Consider the following 24,407-nt stretch of genomic DNA (forward strand, 5'->3'; position numbering starts at 1 on the left):
TCTCCCTACAACTAAGGGGCATCAGCCTCTGTACTGGGCTTCTGCTGCCCCTCACTGCCCACCTTGTCTGCCCAGCTGCCCTGCATCCAGCCCATGGGCTATTTCTTGACCGTGTCCTAACCAAAAAGCGGCCCCTACCATGTCACCAGCACCCTGCAGCTGGGGCTGCTTTAGCCTTTTCCAAAGACCTCCCACCATTGCAGCTCCACAGATGGTAGCAGCAGTTGGGAGTGGGCACAGGCCTTCTTACCCTGCCCAGAGTGGATAAAGCCTGTGCTAATCTACACTAGCGCTGCTGCTAGCACTGGTGGGAGTTCAATGGGGGTGGATTTCCTGACCAGTGCTGGCTAAAGCAGTACTTTCTGCCCTTCCGTCTGACCTCTGAGGATTGTGGTAGCCCTTGTGGGGCAGGTGCTGTGTATTTCTCCTCTCCTGGAAGGTGCTTAGCATACCTCAGCCAGGCTGTGAAGAGTAGATATGTCTAGCAAAACTAATGCAGCAGCTCCCAAAAAGCACAGATTGTGTACCAGACTCAGTTTTTAGCAGGCTCAGGTGCTAAGCGGGCTGGGCCAGCACTGAACTCAGTACAGCCCCAGAACAGGATCTGCTCTCTGAGCTGATCAGATGCATTTGGATCTCGGACCTCACTGAGTTGGGCTTTTGCACAGCACTTGGCCAGTAACGATGCCTGCAACCATTCTGCCCAGGTAGGCTACAGCTGGGCCTGTTCTCCAGCAACAGGTACTGCAGGACAGCGAGGCCAAGGGAGGCTTCTTCCCCAAGGCAACTGTCTGTGAGCAAACAAGTCATTGAGCCAAGTTAGACCCTTGCACATTCACAGCTTTCAGCCCTCACCCCTTCCATTCAGGAAAAGCAACCAGGGGTGAGCCCAAGCGCTCTCTGAGAGCGTGCTGTGTGTGTCTCCTAACACAACTGCCCCCGGTTCAGGCTGGCACAGCAATCAAAGACTGGGCTGTGCCCTAGCTACAGCCGCTGCTGGGCTTCCTTAAAGCCATCGTGCCAGTCAGCTTGCAGCCATCCCACTCCGACATGTCCTGGGAGCTGGGCTCCTTTGAGCTTGCCACAGGCTTCAAAGAGCCTTAATCCTTCTCCTGGTGCGGAAAAGCAGCCAGACCAGGAAATATCCTGTTTTCATGCAAATATCCCTCCTAATTAAAACCCAAGGGATGGTGCACTGAAGCCAGCCTGTTCCTAACTCCAACTCCAGCCTGCCCTCGCAAGCCAAGCTGTGTTTGGGGTTCAGGTCATGTGATGGGAGCCAGGGGAGTTGCAAAGGCTGTAAGGCTCCTGAAGAACACCCCCCGCCACACACACCCTGTGGGAAATGCTTGTGCCTCCACCTTTGCAGAAATCCTGCTCCACAGCCAGTAAAGTGAGATCCATGGAGCCGCAGAGGAGGAAATCAGCCAAGTAATTGCCTGTAGTACTCAGTCAGGCTACTGGATGGTTTTGAATTAGACAGGAAGCTACAACTGTCTTTTGGTTCTTTAGTGTCCATCACTGTAGTATTCCAGCAAAGCTTTGAGCTGAGCACCGCAGGGCTCAATGACCCCAGCCTCGTACTGCCTCTCTGATCTCCTTTTCGACTGGGTGCATCATCTACACAAATCAAATCAGGTTAGCCAGATGCTGCTGGGTCAGCTTATCCAGGCCCATGCTCATGGCTTGAGGGAGATGTCGCAACCCAGCTCAGATTTGCTGTCTTTTGTCCTTTAAATGTTTATTAACTCAGAAAACTTGAAGGCATTTTTCAGGACACCGACGAGGCTGAGGATGATGACGGGCCACAGGCTGATTGTTGACTGGACAGCAGCTGCCAAATCTAGAACAAAGCATTTTTCTGAGGCATCAAAATCCTGTGAACCCTGAGGGTGTTCTGAAACTGTCCCTGCCTAGGGGGCCCCTTTGGAATCCAGCAGTTATTTACATTTTCCTCCAGGGATTTATTCAGTAGAGACAGTTCATGGCCAGGCATCCCCTCAACTGCCCCGAGGCAGGAAGGCTTGCAGCAGCCAGGGAAGGGTAAGAGGCCACTGCTGGTGCACAAGAAGTCTGGGGTACCCTAGTTTCTCTGTCCAGTCCCAACTCTGATTTCTCCTTTGCTAAGTTGACTCATGTAGCAGTTGTTGCTTTGTGCGAGTCTACTACAGCGGTGGGATTCCCTTACAAGTAGTCAGATACCCACCCCTTACAAGGCAGGAGTGACCCTGACCGATTCCACTGCCGCTCTGTTTTTTCCACCAAATGCATCCGATGAAGTGAGCTGTAGCTCACGAAAGCTTATGCTCTAATAAATTTGTTAGTCTCTAAGGTGCCACCAGTACTCCTTTTCTTTTTGGAAAAGAAGGCTCTCATTCTCTGGGGATTGTGGCTGAACCTGGATTCTGGGGCTTGGAGCAGGCAGTGCTGGTCTGTGCCCTCTGCCTCCACTCCCCCACCATCCCCCCAGGCAGTGTGAACTCTCATTCAGTATACATTGGATTTCTTTTGAGCTGGAATTCCAGCTCCTTCAGGAAAAAGAAAAGGAGTACTTGTACCTTAGAGACTAACAAATTTGAGCATAAGCTTTTGTGAGCTACAGCTCACTTCATCGAATGCATTCAGGAAACACTGCAGCCCCACTGCATTTATATCAGCAGGGATGCTTGATAGTGCCCAACCCCCTCCCACAAACTGAGTACCGTTAAGTTTCCTAGCCTGAGAACATTGGGCTTATCTGTCTCACTGCAGTCTCTATTTTTAAAGGCATGTGCTATACAAATGAAGGCTTATGAATGAAGGTTGTCCTAGGTCTGTTCAGGGAAGAAAGGAATCCAAGTTGTCCCAGTAAGGCTCAAACCTGACTGAAATTTAAAGTCACAAGCTCCATACTTTTTCCCTTTGGTGCTAAATGATGGCTCCACTGGAAATGCAGGTGAACCCTAGCACTGCAGCCTTCCAGAGCAGGGCAGAGAAAGTTCCTGATCATAAATTTAAATCAAGTCAGCTACCCGAGTGGTGCAAAGACTATCCCAAAGTGAATAGGCATCCAGATCACAGCAGCATCCAAGTATACATACCATCTATCCCTGAAATAGTGCTGAGAGGGCCCTACCTATCATAGGTAAAAAGGGATGGAGAATAGTTGTGTGTGTGCATGCACATGTGTTTGTTCTCCTTTGGGTCTGAGCACCCTAGGCTGTATGCAGAACTGCTCCTGCATTGCCTTTCATGGCTCAAAGCACACAGGTAGCTCTTTGAGAATGGAGGAGAATTTTTAAGGCTATTGTATACATTTTTTTAAAATTTAGTTTAGTTTATGACACTACAAAATAAGACCAGTGGCTAGGGTCTTTCGGGAGAGAGGGTCTGATATATGTCCCCCAACTCCGCACAACCATTTTAAAGAGGCACAAAGCTATTGGAGGTGCCAACATTAGTTGTGCTGAGAAGCCCTACCCCTGTGGTGGGATTAGAACCCAAGGCAAAGGTTGCAAGGTCTTTGCTTTGCTCTGGTGTCCCCTCTTGGCTCATCATACTGCAGGCCTGCTATTCTGAGGCCTGCAGTATGTGGTAGGGAAAAAAGCTTCTATTTAATGCTATTTAATGGCTCCAAGTATTCAGCATTAGTTTATTCATCACAGTACCACCACCTAGGTCTTACATAGTGCTCTTCCATGCATTGATCTCACAGCACTTTACAAAGGAGGTCAGTATTATTCTCCCCTATTTTATATATGGGAAATCTGAGGCACAGAGAGATGAAATGAGTTGTTCAAGGTCACCTAGCAGGCCAGTAGTAGAGCCAAAAACAGCTACCTTGTGTCCCAGGCTAGTGTGCAATGTGCTAGGTTATACTGTGTCACAGGGTATGTACATTATTAAGAGTAGTAACACTGTAGAAAGGCAATTTACACATTTCCCCCAGGATATTTACAGCCTCCCCTTTAGTCAGGCATAACAGAAGCTCTGGCCATGAAGCTTGGATAACATTGTGGGTGCCACCAGCCTGTACTTGGAGCCCCTTTTGATGCAGTGGAAATGCTTTGGATGTTCTTGCTGCAGCATTTCCCTTCTGAGCACTACAAGCCCTAAAGCTTCAGGTCCTCCTCTTCCAGCAGGGCCTCATTTTTACGAAACACGAACTGGCTCACATCCTCCATGGCCATTATTTCATCAAGGGAAGACACTACAGTGTCATGTTCCTTCAGCATCTCTGGGTAGCGGGATATGGCATGCTCTATCCGCAGAGAACGCCGCACTGGGGTTAAGAATTTCCAGTCTTGCATATTAGACAGTCCCTTCATTCTGCAAAGAGAAGAAGAGAAAAAGCCCCTTAGCTGAAGCTTGGCTGGTTGAAGAGTCCCATTGCCCTGGTCTGGTCTCCCACACGTAGACCCTAGACAAAGACACAGCACTATAAAGCAGAAGAGGTTTGGGGAGCTACTAGATTCCTACCATCCAGGCTGGGATTACCCCTCCCCACAATGAAAGGCCTACACCCATCTGAAAGGCTACAACAAGGATCCCTTCAGATCGGTCTCCCCCTTAAAAAAAAAAAATCTCTAATTAGGGCTACCACAGCTCTACAGGGCTCATTGTGCTGATGGCCACTCTGCCCACCCCTGTCCGCCATCCTGTTAAGGTCTTCCCCACATTTTGCTGACCTGGAAACAAGAACTCAGGGCTAATGTAGTTGCAGCCATAATCAAGATACTGTAGGATCAAAGTCCCAGGGAGCCTTGCCCTGCAAAGCTCAGGAGCAAGACAGGAAGCCAAACACCTGCCTCATGACCCCACACACTGAAGGGAGAGGCATGGTCGATCTCTTGGCTAATGACATGCTGGCTGATAGCAACAGGTAGAAAGGTCTGATCACTGGACGTGAGGAACAGTATACAACAGTAGGGATAAGAGCAGCTTGAACTGCAAGTTACAGGTTCTTACCTGGGCATTGGGACAACTTGTAACTTGACCAAGGAGACTGGCTTGCTAGTCAAGAACCTTAAACTGGATTGTGGAGTTGCCACAACCTGCTCTCTCAAGCCAGGGCAAGGAGTTCTGGGCCCCTGAAGCACTGGCTGTTCAGATGTATCCTCCACTGAGAGAGAGCCGACTTCAGCAGAAGGGTCTGCAGGGACTCCTGGAGAGGAAGAAAAACAGCATGTGTCACTGTTCCTTCCCCACGCTGAACTCTGGTGTATAGATGTGGGGACCTGCATGCAAGACCCCCTAAACTTATTTTTACCAGCTTAGGTTAAAAACTTTCCCAAGGCACAAATTCCACCCTGTCCTTGAACAGCATGCTGCCACCACCAAATGATTTAGACAAAGAATGAGGGAAAGGACCACTTGGAGTTCCTGTTCCCCCAAAATATCCCCCCAAACCCTTACAATCCCATTCCTGGGGAGGCTTGAGAATAATATCCTAACCTGTTGGTTACAACGTGAACACAGACCCAAATCCCTGGATCTTTGGACACCGGGGGGAGGGGGGGGAAAAAATCAATCGGTTCTTAAAAGAAGAATTTTATTTAAGAAAAAAGAAAACGTAAAAATCCCCTCTGTAAAATCAGGTTGGAAGATAACTTTACAGGGTAACCAAAGATGCACAAAACACAGAGGAACCCCCTTTAGCCTTAGTTTCAAAGTTACAGCAAAACAGGGATAAACCTCCCTCCAGCAAAGGGAAAATTCACAAGTTGAGAAAACAAAGATAAACTAATATGCCTTGGTGACTGTACTTACAATTTCTGTAATATGATAAGACTGGTTCAGAATGATTTGGAGGACTTGTTTCTGTGTTCGTTCGCTCTTGGGACTAAGCGGGACCGGACATGAATCCAAGAACCCAAAACAAAGCCTTCCCCCACCCAGATTTGAAAGTATCTTTTGTCCCCATTGGTTCCTTTGGTCAGATGCCAATCAGGTTATTTGAGCTTCTTAACCCCTTACAGGTAAGGAGGAATTTTAGGCTACCCTTATGGTTATGACAGCATGTCAATTCCAAGTTTTGTGGCCTCAGCTTGGCTTAAAGAGGGAAGGAAGGAAGCTGCAAGCTCGAGTAGGGTTACAGTAATGAAACACTTTGGAAGAAGCCAGTTTTCAAATCTGTTATAGCAAACAATGACTTGCAAAAGAAAACTGGTTGTGGGTCTTTCTCTGTGATGGAGTGAGGCACTGCTAAGGAAGGTTTTTCTGTTTTTAGAAATATTAGGAAGCTGATTTCTGAAAAATTCACCCTGGAAAAAAGGCACACGTTTAACAGGGAGGGAAATTAACCCCCAGATGTGCTTCCTAACGGATGGGATAAATTCATCAGCACTTGAGTCTTTAAATCCAGATTAGAAATCTTTTTTTTTTTTTTTTTTCTTTTTCCTACAGAGATATCTTGTAATGCAATCGTGAATTATTGGGCTTGACAGTGAAGTCACAGGATGATAATCTCTTGCCTGGATCACAATGGGCCTTTCTGGCCATAACATCTATACAATATGTATCTTCTCTAAACTGGAAAGCACTATGGATCTTTGGAGAAATTGATGTATTATAGCGAACACCAAGGAAGTGACAGCTGATTAGCTGAGAGGGGAAAGGGACTTTTATTCCAACTGTAACCTCTATTTAACCCAAACACCCTACAAACAAATGGGAGGAAAAAAAAGAGTTCTCTATTAAGATTTAGCAACACTGGCCCATGAGTGGAAAGCTTTTAACACACCTCCAAGACTTCCAGAAAAAAACAGGTTTGGTGGTCTCGATACTAAGATAACAAACAAGCATGAAAAATATTTAAAAACCTGAGGCCTTCTTTATCTCAAAGCAGCAAAAGACAGACCTCTATTTATTTTTCCTTGGCTAGTCATCTTTACAGAGCAATTTCAGTTAGTGACTCATTCATTTAGGAACATTAAGCACATTAATGCCCCTCAGAAGGATGAGCAGATTAGAGAGTGGATGCCGAGATACCAGATATACTACTGGGGATGGCTGTTTGATTAGAAGACCAGCAGAGGCTTGAGGGTGGGACGGGACAAGAGGTATTATCTTTTCTTAACTTCTTGATAATGGTCATCACTGCTTCTCTCCCCCATTGCATGTGCACTGAGAAACCTGCACTTCATCTCTTAACGATCGCAGGAAACTAAAGGTACAAACCAGGATTCCCAGCCATACCTTTCTGCTGCCCATAGGTGGAGAAAAACTGAAATCTTTGCTGTCCTGCTCTGTAACACCTGATCTTGCATCCTTTACCCTTCCAAATAGGCCCTATTCCAGCCCCATATGCAAGGATGTGTTGCATGGTCAGGCTTAAAGGAGCATTGTATTCAATAGACCCCATTGTTACTTTCTATCCCCTTGCCTATAGCATGACCTGCCATAGGCACTGACTTTTATTTTTCCCAGTGGGTGCTCCACCTCCACTTCACCCTACAGCCCCGCCCTACTCCACCCCTTCCCTCGAGGCCCCACCCTCGCTCCGACTCTTCCTGTCCCTGCTCATTCTCTCAAGCCCCGCCCTCATTCCACCTCTTCCTGCCCCCCCCCCGAGGCCCCATGCCAGTTGCCGAACGGTTGAAGGGCAGTCCAGCTGTGGCTAGCAGGTGTTGACCACCCCCACTATTTTTTTCCCCATGGGTGCTTAAGCCCTGGAGCACCCACACAGTCAGTGCCTGTGCCTGAGTCTCTCCTCACTTGTAGCAGTGTAAATCAGAAGCAATTCCAATGAAATCATTGGAGTTACACTGGTATAAAATTAATGAATCATAGTTGGTTCACCAGCCTGGGAAGCAGTCTAATGAGTGGCTCTGTGGTTCACCAGCAGATATAAACCCAATCTGACAAGCCAGAGAAGGCATGTCACACTGGCAGTGCCAGCAGGAATCTGAAACACTTTTCTTGAGTTGAAGAGAGTACTAAGCAGGGGTGAGTCTAGCTGGCATAGTTTAGGGTTAGGAAAGGCACTGTAGTGTAAACAAGACCTGCATTAACCATGTTTTTGGGCAGTTAATTTACATTTTTTCTTGAGGAAGAGCTGTTAGTGAGGGGGGCATGATTGGAGGGCACCTATGGGAGGGGAATGATCTGCCACTTTAGCTACCAGCTTTGCCCTCCTCCTGGTCCCACCATTCCCCCGGTAGGGCTGGAAGGGCCAAGGGAAGAAAGGAGGATGGTAACTAATGGGCTGTGAGGAGCACATCCACCAGCTGGAGGAATAGCAGGAAGCCCCTGACTTTGTATCTACTTTAGGGAGCAATACAATACAGGAGTACTGTTGATGTGTGGAATGGCCCATTCAGTGGGGTGTGCTCAGATGAATTACGATGGTCCAAAGAGATGAACAGTCTAACGCAATAGCTCTGGGTGGTGTGAAATGACCGATTTATCTCAATGGGAGTTCCCCTGTACCTCAGTTTCAGTTGTGGAATACCATTGTTCAAGGTAATCTCACTATGCATGTCAGTTTTAGAGCAACTGGAATATTAAAATTTTCTTATGGGGGGGGCAGTATCTGAGGAATGCCTGACCCAAATTATTCCAAACTTGCACCATTGCCCCTGTTGTGGTATACCAATCTCCTAGATAATCTCATTTTGCTTGTAGAATTTAGAGTACTTTGAAAAAGAAGTTAATAATGCAGGGGGAGGACATATATTGGGAACCTCTTGACCAAATGACCTAAATTTGCACCATAAATTCTACCCCAAACCCTTAATAGCTTTTTAATTATTGCTTCCCCAAAATGGAAGTGGGTGGTGAAAATTATCCCACGATTGATCCCAAAAGAGTAATATCAGGACCAGAGCCTCAGTTTGAGCCCCAAGTATGTGTTTAAAAAAAAAAAAGTTATAAGAAGTGTAAAATTTGAATGTTACATGATTATTTTAGTGGGACTGTATCTCACTTAAATGACCTCAAAGATCTTGACTACTAAACCAACCCTGTGGCTATTTTCAAAGACAAGATTTTTTTGAGGCCCTCTTTTTCTTAATCGGCTTTCTCTTACCCTAACCCAGCACTCTGTTCTATATGAACTTAGATTCATAGATACTAAGGTCAGAAGGGACCATTCTGATCATCTAGTCCGACACCAGTCTTTCATCCCCACAAAGTCAGCAGTTATCCTGATTTCAGGGAATTAGGTTTGTAGAGGATAATTTCATTTTTAAAGGTAATCTGTAAGGGGCAATAACTGAGACTGTGCCTTCATTTGATTTTTTTCGGATGTGTAAAGGCGGCATGAAGATTAGGGGGCCTAGGTGTTTTGTTTGTTTGCTTGCATGTTTGTTTTGGGGAGGGAAGATACATTTATGTTGCCTCCTTTTATATTAAAGATCCAGGTCCTGCCTAGCCTGGGGGACTCATGCTTTGGCTTTGTCTAGACTGGAGTTGGTGGTCCTGTTATAATTTGAGCTAATTGATTGCAAATGCTAATTATGTTGATAACTGAGGTTCTCTCCAATTTTTTTGGGGGGGATGGGGCACAAAGTTTTGTGGTTTGTCTGAGTCTGAGCCACCATGTCCTGATACTTAACAAGCAATTGGCAATCTGACAGTAAATGCTAATAATTACAACAGGAGGACAAATGCTAGTCCAGACAAAGCCTATGATACCAAGAGAACTAGTGAAATGATATAATTCACAAGAGACAGAAAATTGAGCAAAGGAGAGGAGAAGGGATTTTAAATCACATTTTGAAAAACTGTTTTGTCAGATTTTGTTAACATCTATTTAATTTCAGTGCCAAATGAGTATTTTAGATAAAGAATGCATAGGTGCAAGGGAGGATGAGAGAGACAAATTTGCCCCCATATTTTTACTATCCTGGAGCGGGTGGGGGGTCAGGACAGTTCCCCCACCCTTTCTCCCCTAAATAGTACCCCACCTAGGCAGAGCAGAGGAGCTTGGCACTGGCAGAAATTGGGGAAGGCAGTGCAGTGACTCTGAATGTCCCCCCATCCCTAAACTGCACCCATGGTGGACTCCCCTCCCCCTCTCCTGACACTGCAGCACCCACTCCAGCCAGGCTCCCTCTGCCTGAAACAGGACTCATCTAGCGCTGATTGCAGTTGGAGCTGGAGCTTGCCCAGGAGATCTAGGTAGGAGGCAGGGCCACCCAGGTGAGCAGGGTCTCACTGCTGCTGATCAGACTGGGCTTCTGCTGAGCAGAGGGAGCCCTGCACTCCCCCCTTGTCCACCCCTAACCCTGGCTGGAGCAGTGGAGCAGCTCCCTGAAGCTGCTGGAGGAGGGGCCCCACCCCCAGGGCTGAAGTAGGGTTGGGTCAGGCTCTACAGCAGCAAGCCCAGGAGCTACAAAAGTTGAACAGCTCATAGGTGATTAACCCAGCTGTCTACTAACTGGCTGATGGGGGCAGGGCTGCCTAGGAGTTACTGATACCTGGCTGGGGCTGCAGCTCTATGTGACCTACATTTTCAAGACTTAAAAAGCTAGCCTGGGTTTCAGAGGAGCTGAGCATCTGCAATCTCCAGGCAAGTCGGGGGGGGGGGGGGGGGGAGGGTATTTGGGGGGTTGCTCAGCACCTATGAAAATCAGAGCACTTTGATGCCCAAATTTAGACACCCAGGTCAGAAAGCTGTGATCTTATTTTCCTCCACTCCTAAGGAAACATCATCCCTCTTTAGAGGGCCTTTTCCCATTCATGTGTTCTTCCAGTTTCACCCAGCTAACCATTTGCTCAGTCTTTTCAAGGCTTAAGTTTCGTTTAGTATGTGTTACCTTGGGATGCGTTGTCTGTATTTTTCAAAAACTCAACAACAACTTCTCTCAGCTCCTGGATTGGCTGCAAGAAAAAAACTGAGAACTTTAAGGTCAGAGCACACTTGACTCAGGAAAATGTGGGCACCTGAACCAAGACTTTGGGTCCCAAAGACTGTAGTGTGTTCGGAACTCACTATTCCATTAAATCACAACCTATCTCCCCGCACCAGGCAGCCAAACCAAGGTGAATCAATAAAGAGAAGGGGAAATATTTGTAAGCCGACTGAAGTCTGTTCTTGAACAAGCAAGCAGAGGATTGCTAGATGCTGTCAGCAAGAAGAGAAACATTCCACCCCCTCCACACTTTGGTCTGTGTCGTTACAGTTCTGGTGTCCACAGTATGTACCTGTCCTCTGGGAAAGCCTGTCACACACCTCAATGTCAGACTTTCGAAAACAAAGATTAACTGCCACCATCCCATGCTACCGAGAGGGCTACAAGCCAGAGGCTGCAGTGACACCAGGTGGAAACAGGCTGGGCTTGAGTAGATGGAAGATAACAAGAAATAGTACAAGTGCATAAGAGACCTACATACTATGGCTGCAAATTGTCAGCTGTGCAGTCTGCCCATAGCTCTTTCCAGAGCCCCTCCCACCAAACTATGCTGCCTTCATCAAGCCACGTCGACTTCCAAACTCTGGTTGAATGGAAAACTTAATATTGCCCTCCTTCCTACACTGTGATGGGGAGCAGGTGTCTCAGTAACTCCTGTGTGTTTGGAGAAAGGAACATGATTATACAGTTGACCAACCATGCTCACCTAAAATTAGGGCTAGAGTGTAGCCATTTCAGTGTCTATTGTTAGGCAAGACTTAAAATTCAGTTAGCAGTTTGAAGACAGAAACCTATGTATCTAACAAGCAGAAACACTGGAAGCCCAAGGACACTGACACTTAATAAATGTATATGGTCAAATGTCCGCCCAGGAACTCGGCTCTTAGAGCAGAACAACCCTCTCTTCACAGCCCTCCGGATATATGTAAACACTCACCCCCACCCCACCCCTTCGCCTTAATGTAGTTATGAATAAGTGATGTAATCAAAACAGTTTGATACATATGTTCCGTTCCTGTCACTGTCATGTTAAGTGCATTCTCAGTCTCTGAAACAATGTTTGTCTCTGTAAGAACAAAATAAATGCAAATGAAGTGATAAAAGAAAGGTATATAATTGGTCACTGCAACCCCACACCTTGGAAGCTGTTTATCAGTCTTCCCGGTACTGTAAATAAACCCCTTTCTGTATTGTCTGTGCCTGGATGATTCTTGGGGAAAAGAATCTTTTTGCCAAACACTATTCACCCCCATATAAGCAGCTTTAAGAGACATTCAACTAGTATGTTTACCCACAAACACACACCCTCCAGTCAGATCTGGCTATTGATCTCTGGAAAATTTGTTTAGCTTATTGGAGACAATGGGTCACCATCGCTGTTTTCCCCAGCCTCCTGAGACAGGAAATATCTGAATGAGGTTTGCTGATGTCGAGGCCACCAGAACTAGCTGGGACATTTGCAAATTCAGAGGAAGTTCTGATGAGAAGTTTGTGAAGCAATCACTCACCGCAGCACCAGCACAAACCGCTGCTTTATACAACCCAGTCATGTCAATGGTGCCATTACGAGCCAGCAGCTTTGCCTTGCATATCCAGAACTTTGCAAACTTCTCTGCCTCTGGAACACTGGACAATGTGGTGAAGAGCTCCTCTGAAGGAAAACCCTACAAATCATATCAGAAAGAGAGGTGCAGGTTAGAAGGGAGGAAAGCCACTGACAAGGTTAATGGTTAACATCCCTCAAGGAGAGGAAGGATGGTCTTATATTTGAGGCACCTGACTGGGACTCAGTTAAATACCCAGTTCTAACATATATTTACTGTGGTGACATTGGGAAAATCATTCATTTTCTCTTGCCTCAGTTGGTCATCAGCAAAATAAGGATAATGTTGTGACAGGCCTATTGGTGGTTCACAGCTGTGTGTCAACAACTCATTAGACCTGACATACTCACTACACCTAATACACTGGTCAGGATATATACCCCAAAGGTGTCATGTAATAGATCATTGAAAAACTAACAACTTATTAATCATTAATATTCTTGTATGTATGATCAACTCACAAAGGATTATACAGATGTGCTGGAATTATGATTAAAATGTATTTAAGACAGACAGGAATGGCGGAGTTGATAAAGAGGTATTTTCCAGACAAAGGAATGCAGTTCCGCCTGCTTGAATGTGTCCGCTATATAAATTGAGCAAGGTGTGACCAAAGACAAAGAAAAGCCTATTTGCATGCCAGGCAATCAAAGACATCCGTAGAGCCCGTGGAGGAAAAAGTGATCCCTTAATCTCACCGGGGGATGGAGACTGCGCCCCCAGGAAACCTTCCTGCCTCTTAAAATTTGAGTGAGTAAGAGAGAGAGAGAGAGAGAACGGAATTAAAGACTCCTTATTGAGGTTACAGAGACAAACCATCCCGATGTGTAGAAAGAATAGCAAATATGGCAGGCGACCAGCTTGGCTTAACAGTGAAATCCTTGCTGATCTTAAACACAAAAAAGAAGCTTATAAGAAGTGGAAGACTGGACAAAACCAGGGAAGAGTCTAAAAATATTGCTCGGGCATGCAGGAGTGAAATCAGAAAGGCCCAGTCACACCTGGAGTTGCAGCTAGCAAGAGATGTTAAGAGTAACGAGAAGGGTTTCTTCAGGTATGTGAGCAACAAGAAGAAAGTCAAGGAAAGTGTGGGCCCCTTACTGAATGAGGGGGGCAACCTAGTGACAGAGGATGTGGAAAAAGCTAATGTACTCAATGCTTTTTTTGCCTCTGTCTTCACGAAGAAGCTCAGCTCCCAGACTACTGCTCTGGGCAGCACAGCATGGGGAGGAGGTGACCAGCCCTCTGTGGAGAAAGAAGTGGTTCAGCACTATTTAGAAAAGCTGGACGAGTCCATGGGGCTGGATGCGCTGCATCAGAGAGTGCTAAAGGAGTTGGCAGATGGGATTACAGAGCCATTGGCCATTATCTTTGAAAACTCATGGCGATCGGGGGAAGTCCCGGACGACTGGAAAAAGGCTAATGTAGTGCCCATCTTTAAAAAAGGGAAGGAGGAGGATCCGGGGAACTACAGGCCAGTCAGCCTCACCTCAGTCCCTGGAAAAATCATGGAGCAGGTCCTCAAGGAATCAATTCTGAAGCACTTAGAGGACAGGAAAGTGATCAGGAACGTCAGCGTGGATTCACCAAGGGCAAGTCATGCCTGACTAACCTAATTGCCTTCTATGACGAGATAGCTGGCTCTGTGGATGAGGGGAAAGCAGTGGACGTGTTGTACCTTGACTTTAGCAAAGCTTTTGACACTGTCTCCCACAGTATTCTTTCCAGCAAGTTAAAGAAGTATGGGCTGGATGAATGGACTATAAGGTGGATAGAAAGTTGGCTAGATTGTCAGGCTCAAGAGGTAGTGATCAATGGCTCCATGTCTAGTTGGCAGCCGGTATCAAGTGAAGTGCCCCAAGGGTCGGTCCTGGGGCCGGTTTTGTTCAGTATCTTCATAAATGATCTGGAGGATGGTGTGGATTGCACCCTCAGCAAGTTTGCAGATGACACTAAATTGGGAAAAGAGGTAGATACACTGGAGGGTAGGGATAGGATACAGAGGGCCCTAGACAAATTAGAGGATTGGGCCAAAAGAAATCTGATGAAGTTCAGCAAGGACAAGTGCAGAGTCCTGCACTTAGGACAGAAGAATCCCATGCACCGCTACAGACTAAGGACCGAATGGCTCAGCAGCAGTTCTGCAGAAAAGGACCTAGGGGTTACAGTGGATGAGAAGCTGGATATGAGTAAACAGTGGGCCCTTGTTGCCAAGGCGGCCAATTTTGGGATGTATAAGTAGGGGCATCGCCAGCAGATTGAGGGACGTGATCGTTCCCCTTTATTCGACATTGGTGAGGCCTCATCTGGAGTACTGTGTCCAGTTTTGGGCCCCACACTACAAGAAGGATGTGGGAAAAAATGGAGAGAGTCCAGCGGAGGGCAACAAAAATGATTAGGGGACTGGAACACATGACCTATGAGGAGAGGCTGAGGGAACTGGGATTGTTTAGTCTGCGGAAGAGAAGAATTAGGGGGGATTTGATAGCTGCTTTCAACTACCTGAAAGGGGATTCCAAAGAGGATGGATCTAGACTGTTCTCAGTGGTAGCAGATGACAGAACGAGGAGTAATGGTATCAAGTTGCAGTGGGGGAGGTTTAGGTTGGATATTAGGAAAAACTTTTTCACTAGGAGGGTGGTGAAACACGGGAATGCGTTACCTAGGGAGGTGGTGGAATCTCCTTCCTTAGAAGTTTTTAAGGTCAGGCTTGACAAAGCCCTGGCTGGGATGATTTAGTTGGGGATTGGTCCTGCTTTGAGCAGGGGGTTGGACTGGATGACCTCCTGAGGTCCCCTCCAACCCTGATATTCCATGATTCTATGACAGACACTCTTTTCAAAGGTTTACTGGACTATAGAGAAAAGGGCACAGAACCCCTAAGTTATCTTTCACCTGAGAAGGCAAGGAAAACCAGCAGCTTGGAGTCTGTGCGGATTCTGACTAAGAGCTAGTCAACTACTGCTGGAAAAGAAAGATCATTCAAGGAGTCCTCACCAAAGACTGTAGCTTGTTAAGTTAGGTCTTAAGTCATTAGAAAGCATTTTTTACATTTGTTTGTGATCCTTTCTATCTTTATTCCTTACACCTGGTATCACTTAATCCTGTGTCCTTTTGTTAAATGAACTTGTTTTAATTTTACTATAAACCAGTTCAGTGCTGTGATTGAAATGTATGTCAAATCACAGTTAAATTAATGAGTTGTAGCGTACTGGTCTCTTTAAAAGGAGCAACAAATTTAACTTTTGCAAGTGCTCCAGGAGAGGGCTGGACACTGCAAGGAGATAGCTTTGGGGAAATTTGGGACTGGGAGAATGTTGGTCACTGGACAGTGGAAGCCAGGATGTGACCTGCATGATTGTGTGCATGCTGTTGGTGTCAGAGCTGTCAGCCACAGCAGCATAACATGTAAGGTACCCAGGGTTGTGGGGCAGGCAATTACACAATCCCTTCCTGATCTGGGTTGAATCCCGAAGTGTCACAGATGTATCACAGGGGTGTTGCGAAGATACATTTCATTTTTGAGGAGCTGATACTGTGGTGATGGGGGACCACATAAATACCTATACAGATCATGTACAGTCACGTGGCATTTCCAGCAATGAAATTCAACAACAGTAAGGTTCTTAAAATGTTCAGATTTAGACACAAGTTAAGGTATGATGCTGGACTTGGAAGTTTCTGGGACCAAATGCACTGTGAGCAGCAAGAAAAAATTTCTGACAAGAACTTTTAAATCATGGGTAACGCTCAAGGTATCAATTAGTTTGTCATCTATTAATGATGTAAAATTCTCATTTTAGCACAGATTTCAGTGCTGCTTTGCTCGGTAACTGAAAACTCCACAGTCCACAGGATCTCAATTACATCTCTTACTGCAGTGGGCTATGGAATCCTTCAAGGAAAGCTGAGCAACAGATTTTCATCCTATCACATTAATATTTCATTGGTAGGAAAGAAATTGGGTCAGTATGGACACTGCAATTTTGCCTTAGATCTGTACTGGGAGTTTGCTCCAACCCAGATGGCTGCACCTAATTTAGGCATTAAAGAGCAAATTGCAATGGTCCTCATGTTGACTACAGAGACACTGCAGAATGGGTCTGATTGATAACTATAATAACGGCCAGACTGATGGTCTGTCTAGTCCAGTATCCTGTCTTTCGACAGTGGTCAATGCCAGATGCTTCAGAGGGAATGAACAGAACAGGGCAACTATCAAGTGATCCATCCCATTATCCAGTGGAAGCATCTGGCAGGCCAGATCCAAGCAGTAAGGCCACTGAGCAAAAAGAATGCTGCATGCTGGGGCCTGCAGTCTTCACAAACCATGCCCCTGTATTATAAGTTAGGGTTGCCTCAAGCTACCTCTGCAAAACTTCATATGCTATCTCTGCCTAACAGTCTCCCAAAAGACATTAAGAGGAGCAGGTTGTTAAAGCCACTCCTGCTCTGTCCTCACCTTCTCAGCGAGTTCCAGACACTCTGTCAACATGCTGTTGATCTTGTCCGACACACAGAGCTGCTTTCTCTTCTCCTCCTCCTCCATGCCATTCCAGAAGGACAGGTTCATCATCGTCTTGACTGACTTTTTAGCAGGCAGTGTCATGGGCGGACGTTTATACGATTTCCCTTTGGATGCCAACCACTGCTTCAGTTGCTTCCTATCAAAGGGCAAATAGATCATTAGGTCATCAACATCAGATTACCAGTTCTCATTTACCAACGCTATCCCCTGGGCTACAGCTCTGATTTTTGTCTTAGTCATATGTTGAGTCCACTGTGTTGCTCATAAAGAGCTAATAGATATGACAAATATTTCAAGATCTATTGAAAGAGCTGGGCAAGGCTAGGAAAGAACCCTCTTTTTTAAAATTAAAGAGTCAGGTGCACCTCTTCTTTCCTACTCAGTAAGATGGTGAGATCACTGGTGTTTCCAGTCAGACCATCGCTACAGTGCTTGACTGATTTATAAACAAATTACTACATTCTGAATACAGCCTTCTGCTGATTCAGCATTAAACTAAAGCCATAAGCTTCAACACTTGTCCTATGCTATGGGAAATTTCAGAGAACCCTTCTTGCTGCATCTGAATTTACAATCCCTTTCTATCCAAAGTGCAACATTAGCACAATCTCATTGCACTCTCAGGCCCACTGCAAAGTGAAACTGGCCCTGTTCTAGCAAGTTTCACTTTACTGTTTTTGCTGGGGGTAAGTAGCGGGGCGGGGTAAGATATGCACAGGAGAAAGGGAGAGCTCCAAGTTTAGCAGAGACCTACTTACCAGGTTGATATGAAAGAAGCTACCCAGTGAGTTCCAGAGATAACACTCTGATGGGAGAAGAAAGGAGCCCAGAGTGCCTCCCCTTCCCTTCTCCTAGGTGTACCCTGGAATTTCAGCAGGACTCTGTCTCCATTCTTGATCAACCTTTAGTTAATTAGGTATGTTTTTGAAGCTCAGACTAGAAGATATGATGACCTGGCAGATTTAGGCCCTACTAATAGGCAGCTCTAAACAAACCCATCCAGTTTAAAATTATTATATTCAGGGCCAAATATTTGCCTTAAAGCAACTCCATAATTCATAGAATTTTTCAGGTACTTTCAGATACATTAGAAGGTTTAGATTCTGTGCTTTCCCAGACAGCAGCTTGAAATGAGCACAAGAGAGAGGAATTCAATAGGCAGTAAAGTTGTAGGGTTTTTCTGGAGGCGAGGAGCAGTGATTTTAGTAAAAGAATGGGCCCACCACCCAAGATGATTGCTTTTCAAAGCAGCCAGTTTGCATAGTCTGCAGGACAGAGGGAAAAGAGTACGGTTCTTTACCTTTCAAATGTTCTGGTCAGAAACAGGCCAGAGCTTGATTGTAACCTGGATGCTGAGGCAGACTCGTGGCTTAGAAATCTCATCTATTTCTCATTCATGTGTTTTTTCGGTCTCTGGACCAAGAATCGACAACCTTTGGCATGCGGCCCACCAGAGTAAGACCCCATGGCGAGCTGAACTGGTTTGTTTACCTGGTGGGTCCGCAGATTCGGCCGATTGCAGATCCCACTGGCCGCGGTTCACCGCTCCAGGCCAATGGGGGCAGTGGGAAGTGGCACGGGCCAAGGGATGTGCTGGCCGCCCTTTCTGCAGCCCCCATTGGCCTGGAGCGGCAAACCATGGCCAGTGGGAGCTGCGATTGGCCGAACCTGCAGACGCGCCAGGTAAACAAACCAGCCCAGCCTGCCAGGGGGCTTACCCTGGTGGGCCGCGTGCCAAAGGTTGCAGATCCCTGCTCTGGACATTAATGCCAGTCAGAATGTAGAACACTTCAGTAGCCCCAAACCACTAAAAAGGACAGACTACTACCAACAGAATTTGCAGGTCAATTTAAGAAGATATTCCATCCCCTTTCAGGTTGACATAATCCTGAATAGATCTGGTAAACTATTTCTGAAGGAATAGAACACCTATTGAAATGTTACAGATATCTTGGTGCAGATTAGCAGCATGTCTACCTGGCACTAGGTAATAAACATTTCACTTCCCGAGACCGGATCTGTCCATATCCCAGACAATAGGATTTACCCTAGCCTGCTTTCAGCAGACCACCTCAAACAATGCACTGAATACAATTCAAAGAGCTACATTTCCTGCATATGTTTTAGATATTGCTTGTTGCATGGGAAATACTGAGCCCTTCTCTCTTATTCACAGTGTTGTTTAGAAGGGTACTGACAGAATACTGCAGTTTAATACATATCCAAATTGTGGACGAAATCTGGTGGTAAGCATCCATCTGTGAGGTGGAAAAACACTGGAATCCTGGTGAACAAATGAACCTCGAGCATTTTATTCTGCCTCAGGATGGCTGTATCTAATTTAGCAATAAGTAAGCTTTCCCTTGAAGAGAAACTTCCTTCAAGAGGTATCAGTAGCTGAATTAGACACAGTTACTGCACCAGTGGAGTGGGGGAGAAGGTAGAGGCCCAGCCAGGGCATTTGACTCCCTCATGGAGAGGGAGGCAACAGAAAGGTAAAGCAGAGCCCTTGCCACCATGAGGCAGGAGCTCATCTCCTTTGGGTTGACTCCTGTCTCTCCATGAAGACAACCTGGTTTGGTGAAGGAGTGAGGAAACAGGTTAGCTGCCATGTTCAGGGTTACAGGCAGGAGAGAAATGAGGAGAACCAGAAAGGAAGTTACTCACTTGCGATTCTCAGCAGCTGAGGTCTTGGGATCCTGATTACCCAGAACCTCTTTTACCCTTAACAGCTCCCGCTTAGGTGTTTCTCTCATATTCCTAAGCATGCCAACACTGGTTTGGTCTCTGGACATGCATGTGCTTGCAGTACAATTTCTGGGGAGAGTGCTTTTGGATTTTGTATTACAAGTCTGAGAAGCTTCCCTCAAGTCTTTAATGCACTGCTTCCCTTTTGTTGCATTCATTTGCCAGTTGGCTGTGCCACTTGTTTTTGAATTGGGTCTCTCTGACATGGGTTTTGATTTTGCTTTCAGTTCCATCACAGAGGGCCTCTTGGAGACATGAGAATTTATGGGACACCTTGTCAGTTTCAAATCTTGTCCAGCTCTAGCCTGTTGTTTGGACCTTCCAACTTCCAGAGTGCCAGGAGTTTTACATGTTCTTGAGTGCTTCACATATTGCTTTTGTGTGGGCTGTCTTGCAAGACTGAGCCTTCCAACTGCCTGTAATTTCACTGTGTTTTGCCTCACAAAACTGGGACGTAGACACTGTTTTTCTGCACCTGATTTCTTGGATAGCCAAGTCCTAGAAACAGTAAATATCTGGGAAGGAGGCACTGACCCCAGGGCTTTGCTGCTTGGTCTTTGAGGACACATGACTTTACAGCCAGGTGGAGATTTTGCTAGTTTATTCTGAATTAGTTCCTTACTGGTCCAACAGGCAGTAACTCGGTCTTTCAGACCCACATTATTCCTTGGAGCTGTGCCCAAGGTATGCCTGTGAACCAAACCTATTTTGCTCTCTGGCTTGTTTAAACCAGTCCTAGATTGTACTTTGATGTCCAGCCCAGACTCTGTCCTGTTCTCAGAAGATTCTAGAGTGGTTTTACTAGGAAGGTTTACTTTATCACAGTCTACCATTTTTTGCAAATTCTCAGTTACTGAGTGGTGCTCCCCACACTGGGGATCTTTTCCAGTCTGGGTCAACATTACAGCCCTTTGATCTGTGACTGTCTCCCGATTTTCAGATTTCCCAGTCTCTTGTATTTGATTTAACTGATGACAGGTAGAAGATGTTGCCATTCTGTTCAGTTGCACACAATGGCTTTTGTTTGGCAGAAGGTTGGCAGGTGGCCTTGTACTCCTTCCCAGAAGGTTGGGAGGTACAGTTTTTGGCCTCTGGGACCCAGGGGCATTTGAGGACCTGTGCTGAAGAGCATGACCTGCACTTCTTGTATTTTTGACAGCAGGTGCATGATCCTTTGGTATGCATTTGGACACTTTTGAGAGAACATCCTTCTTGGTCTGGACAACCTGAGGAGAGAAAAGATAAACATTAGTCTTAAAAATAAGAGAAATGAACAGAATCCACCCCCAGATTCAAAATTAGACCAGGAGTTCATACTTCATATACATTTGAGAGATAGTTCTTTCTTGTTTGCAATTCTTGGGCCCTCTTTCCACAACCATTCTCTATCGCACAGAGGCCCTGTGGTAGCTGTCTACATGAAAGAGTAATGGACACAGCTGTCCTGAAGTTTTCAATATCAGAGGCCACATGCATGGACCTCTCCATAAGGTGCATCTTGAGATGAGACTCAACTTTTGAGTGCACTCAGAGAAGTCTGTGATGTGCCCATCTTCTAAGCAAATGAGGCACTGAGTGTATCCATCGTTAAAAGGCACAAGAGCCTTGCAAACAGGGTAGTTCTTAATGCTTGGGGATGTATGCATTGTACTCAGTGTTGGAGTGCTATCCCAATAGATTCATAGATACTAAGGTCAGAAGGGACCATTCTGATCTAGTCCGACCTCCTGCACAGCGCAGGCCACAGAATCTCACCCACCCACTCCTACGAAAACCTCACCTATGTCTGAGCTATTGAAGTCCTCAAATCATGGTTTAAAGACTTCAAGGAGCAGAGAAGCTTCCCTCAAGTCACCCATGCCCCATGCTACAGAGGAAGGCAAAAAACCTCCAGGGCCTCTCCAATCTGCCCGGGAGGAAAATTCCTTCCCGACCCCAAATATGGCGATCAGCTAAACCCTGAGCATATGGGTAAGATTCACCAGCCAGATACTACAGAAAATTCTTTCCTGGGTAACTGAGATCCCATCCATCTAATATCCCATCTCAGGGGATTAGTCCTATTTACCCTGAATATTTAAAGATCAATTACTTACCAAAATCACATTATCCCATCATACCATCTCCTCCATAAACTTATTGAGTTTAATCTTAAAGCCAGATAGATCTTTTGCCCCCACTGCTTCCCTTGGAAGGCTATTCCAAAACTTCACTCCTCTGATGGTTAGAAACCTTCATCTAATTTCAAGTCTAAACTTCCTGGTGGCCAATTTATACCCATTTGTTCTTGTGTCCACATTGGTGCTGAGCTGAAATAATTCCTCTCCCTCTCCTGTATTTATCCCTCTAATATATTTATAGAGAGCAATCATATCTCCCCTCAACCTTCTTTTAGTTAGGTTAAACAAGCCAAGCTCCTTAAGTCTCCTTTCATAAGACAAGTTTTCCATTCCTCGGATCATCCTAGGAGCCCTTCTCTGTACCTGCTCCAGTTTGAATTCATCCTTTTTAAACATGGGAGACCAGAACTGCACTCAGTATTCTAGGGGAGGTCTCACCAGTGCCTTGTATAATGGTACTAAAACCTCCTTATCCCTACTGGAAATGCCTCTCCTGATGCATCCTAAAACCGCATTAGCTTTTTTCACAGCCATATCACATTGGCAGCTCATAGTCATCCTATGATCAACCAATACTCCAAGGTCCTTCTCCTCTTCCGTTACTTCTAATTGATGCATCCCCAACTTATAACTAAAATTCTTGTTATTAATCCCTAAATGCATAACCTTGCACTTCTCACTATTAAATTTCATCCTATTACTATTACTCTAGTTTACAAGGTCATCCAGATCCTCCTGTATAATATCCCGATCCTTCTCCGAATTGGCAATACCTCCCAGCTTTGTATCATCTGCAAACTTTATTAGCACACTCCCACTTTTTGTGCCAAGGTCAGTAATAAAAAGATTAAATAAAATTGGTCCCAAAACCGGTCCCTGAGGAACCTCACTGGTAACCTCCCTCCAACCTGACAGTTCGCCTTTCAGTAGGACCCGTTGCAGTCTCCCTTTTAACCAATTCCTTATCCACCTTTTGATGTTCATATTGATCCCCATCTTCTCCAATTTAACTAATAATTCCCCATGTGGCACGGTATCAAATGCCTTACTGAAATCTAGGTAAATTAGATCCACTGCGTTTCCTTTATCTAAAAAATCTGTTACTTTTTCAAAAAAGGAGATTAGGTTGGTTTGGCACAATCTACCTTTTGTAAAACCATGTTGTATTTTGTCCCATTTACCATTGACGTCAATGTCCTTAACTAATTTCTCCTTCAGAATTTTTTCCAGGACCTTGCATACTACAGATGTCAAACTAACTGGCCTGTAGTTACCCGGATCACATTTTTTTCCCTTTCTTAAAAATAGGAACTATATTAGCAATTCTCCAATCATTCGGTACAACTCCTGAGTTTACAGATTCATTAAAAATTCTTGCTAATGGGCTTGCAATTTCAGGTGCCAATTCCTTTAGTATTCTTGGATGAAGATTATCTGGGCCCCCCGATTTAGTCCCATTAAGCTGTTTCAGTTTCGCTTCTACCTCAGATATGGTAATATCTGCCTCCATATCCTCATTCCCATTTGTCATGCTACCATTATCCCCAAGATCCTCTTTAGCCTTATTAAAGACTGAGGCAAAGTATTTGTTTAGATATTGGGCCATGCCTAGATTATCTTTAACCTCCACTCCATCCTCAGTGTTTAGCGGCCCCACTTCTTCTTAGTTTTCTTCTTATTTATATAGCTATAGAACCTTTTACTATTGGTTTTAATTCCCTTTGCAAGGTCCAACTCAACTCGACTTTTAGCCTTTCTCACTTTATCCCTACATGTTCTGACCTCAATTAGGTAGCTTTCCTTACTGATCCCTCCCATCTTCCACTCCCTGTATGCTTTCTGCTTTTTCTTAATCACCTCTCTAAGATGCTTGCTCATCCAGCTTGGTCTACAACTCCTTCCTATGAATTTTTTCCCCTTTCTTGGGATACAGGCTTCCGATAGCTTCTGCAGCTTTGATTTAAAGTAATCCCAGGCCTCCTCTACCTTTAGATCCACAAGTTCTTCAGTCCAATCCACTTCCCTAACTAATTTCCTTAATTTTTGAAATACATACATGCGCCAATCCAACAGGGACTGCTGACCAAAAGCCTCCCTCTCAAGTTAACTAGGCATGCACATACCAACAGTGAAATATGTATGTTGACAATCACCCAAAGGAGAACAAAAATCATTTAAAAATAGCAATTTAAGGTGATTTAGTTTTGTTTGGATGTAGTACACACTTTCAGTTCTGAACTTCTGTGCAGTGTTGCTACCCTGGTAGAGAGCTGGTGTTTCACCCCAGAGATAACTCTATCTTAACAGTGGCTGAAACAACAAGCATATTGGCATGTTTCCAGAAGGAAAATCTATAATGGTGATATTTTAAAGTCTGAATTTAATGCTTAGTGACTACAGGTCTTCAGCATTTTTAATACATTTAGTAAGAAAAGATTTGTATTTAATTGCCTCTTGTGCCAAGCTAGCTAGCACTCCATTGACACCAATCTCTTTAGGGCAAGGAATCCATTTTATTGTGTCAGGTTTCAGAGTGGGTAGCCGTGTTAGTCTGTATCAGCAAAAACAACGG

At 45.3% G+C, this 24,407-nt stretch overlaps 1 protein-coding gene and 1 pseudogene across 2 annotated transcripts in view; one reads left to right on the forward strand and one right to left on the reverse strand.

The window, feature by feature from the left end:
* The window catches only part of LOC119848578, a 33,529-nt pseudogene extending 31,286 nt beyond the window's left edge, over positions 1 to 2,243 (forward strand).
* A 1,359-nt stretch (positions 2,244 to 3,602) lies between these two features.
* Positions 3,603 to 24,407, reverse strand: part of CKAP2L (cytoskeleton associated protein 2 like) — a 40,597-nt gene continuing 19,792 nt past the window's right edge. For both annotated transcript variants that reach the window (XM_038384880.1, XM_043502973.1), the window contains 6 exons: positions 19,635 to 20,941; positions 16,902 to 17,103; positions 12,344 to 12,499; positions 10,740 to 10,803; positions 4,948 to 5,143; positions 3,603 to 4,308 (listed from right to left, as the gene is read on the reverse strand). In XM_038384880.1, the coding sequence (XP_038240808.1) occupies positions 4,092 to 4,308; positions 4,948 to 5,143; positions 10,740 to 10,803; positions 12,344 to 12,499; positions 16,902 to 17,103; positions 19,635 to 20,941 (2,142 nt within the window). In that variant the 3' untranslated portion in view covers positions 3,603 to 4,091. The remainder of the gene's footprint in view (positions 4,309 to 4,947; positions 5,144 to 10,739; positions 10,804 to 12,343; positions 12,500 to 16,901; positions 17,104 to 19,634; positions 20,942 to 24,407) is intronic.

This window comes from Dermochelys coriacea, chromosome 26, assembly GCF_009764565.3.
Source record: "Dermochelys coriacea isolate rDerCor1 chromosome 26, rDerCor1.pri.v4, whole genome shotgun sequence".
NCBI classification, from domain to species: Eukaryota; Metazoa; Chordata; order Testudines; family Dermochelyidae; genus Dermochelys; species Dermochelys coriacea.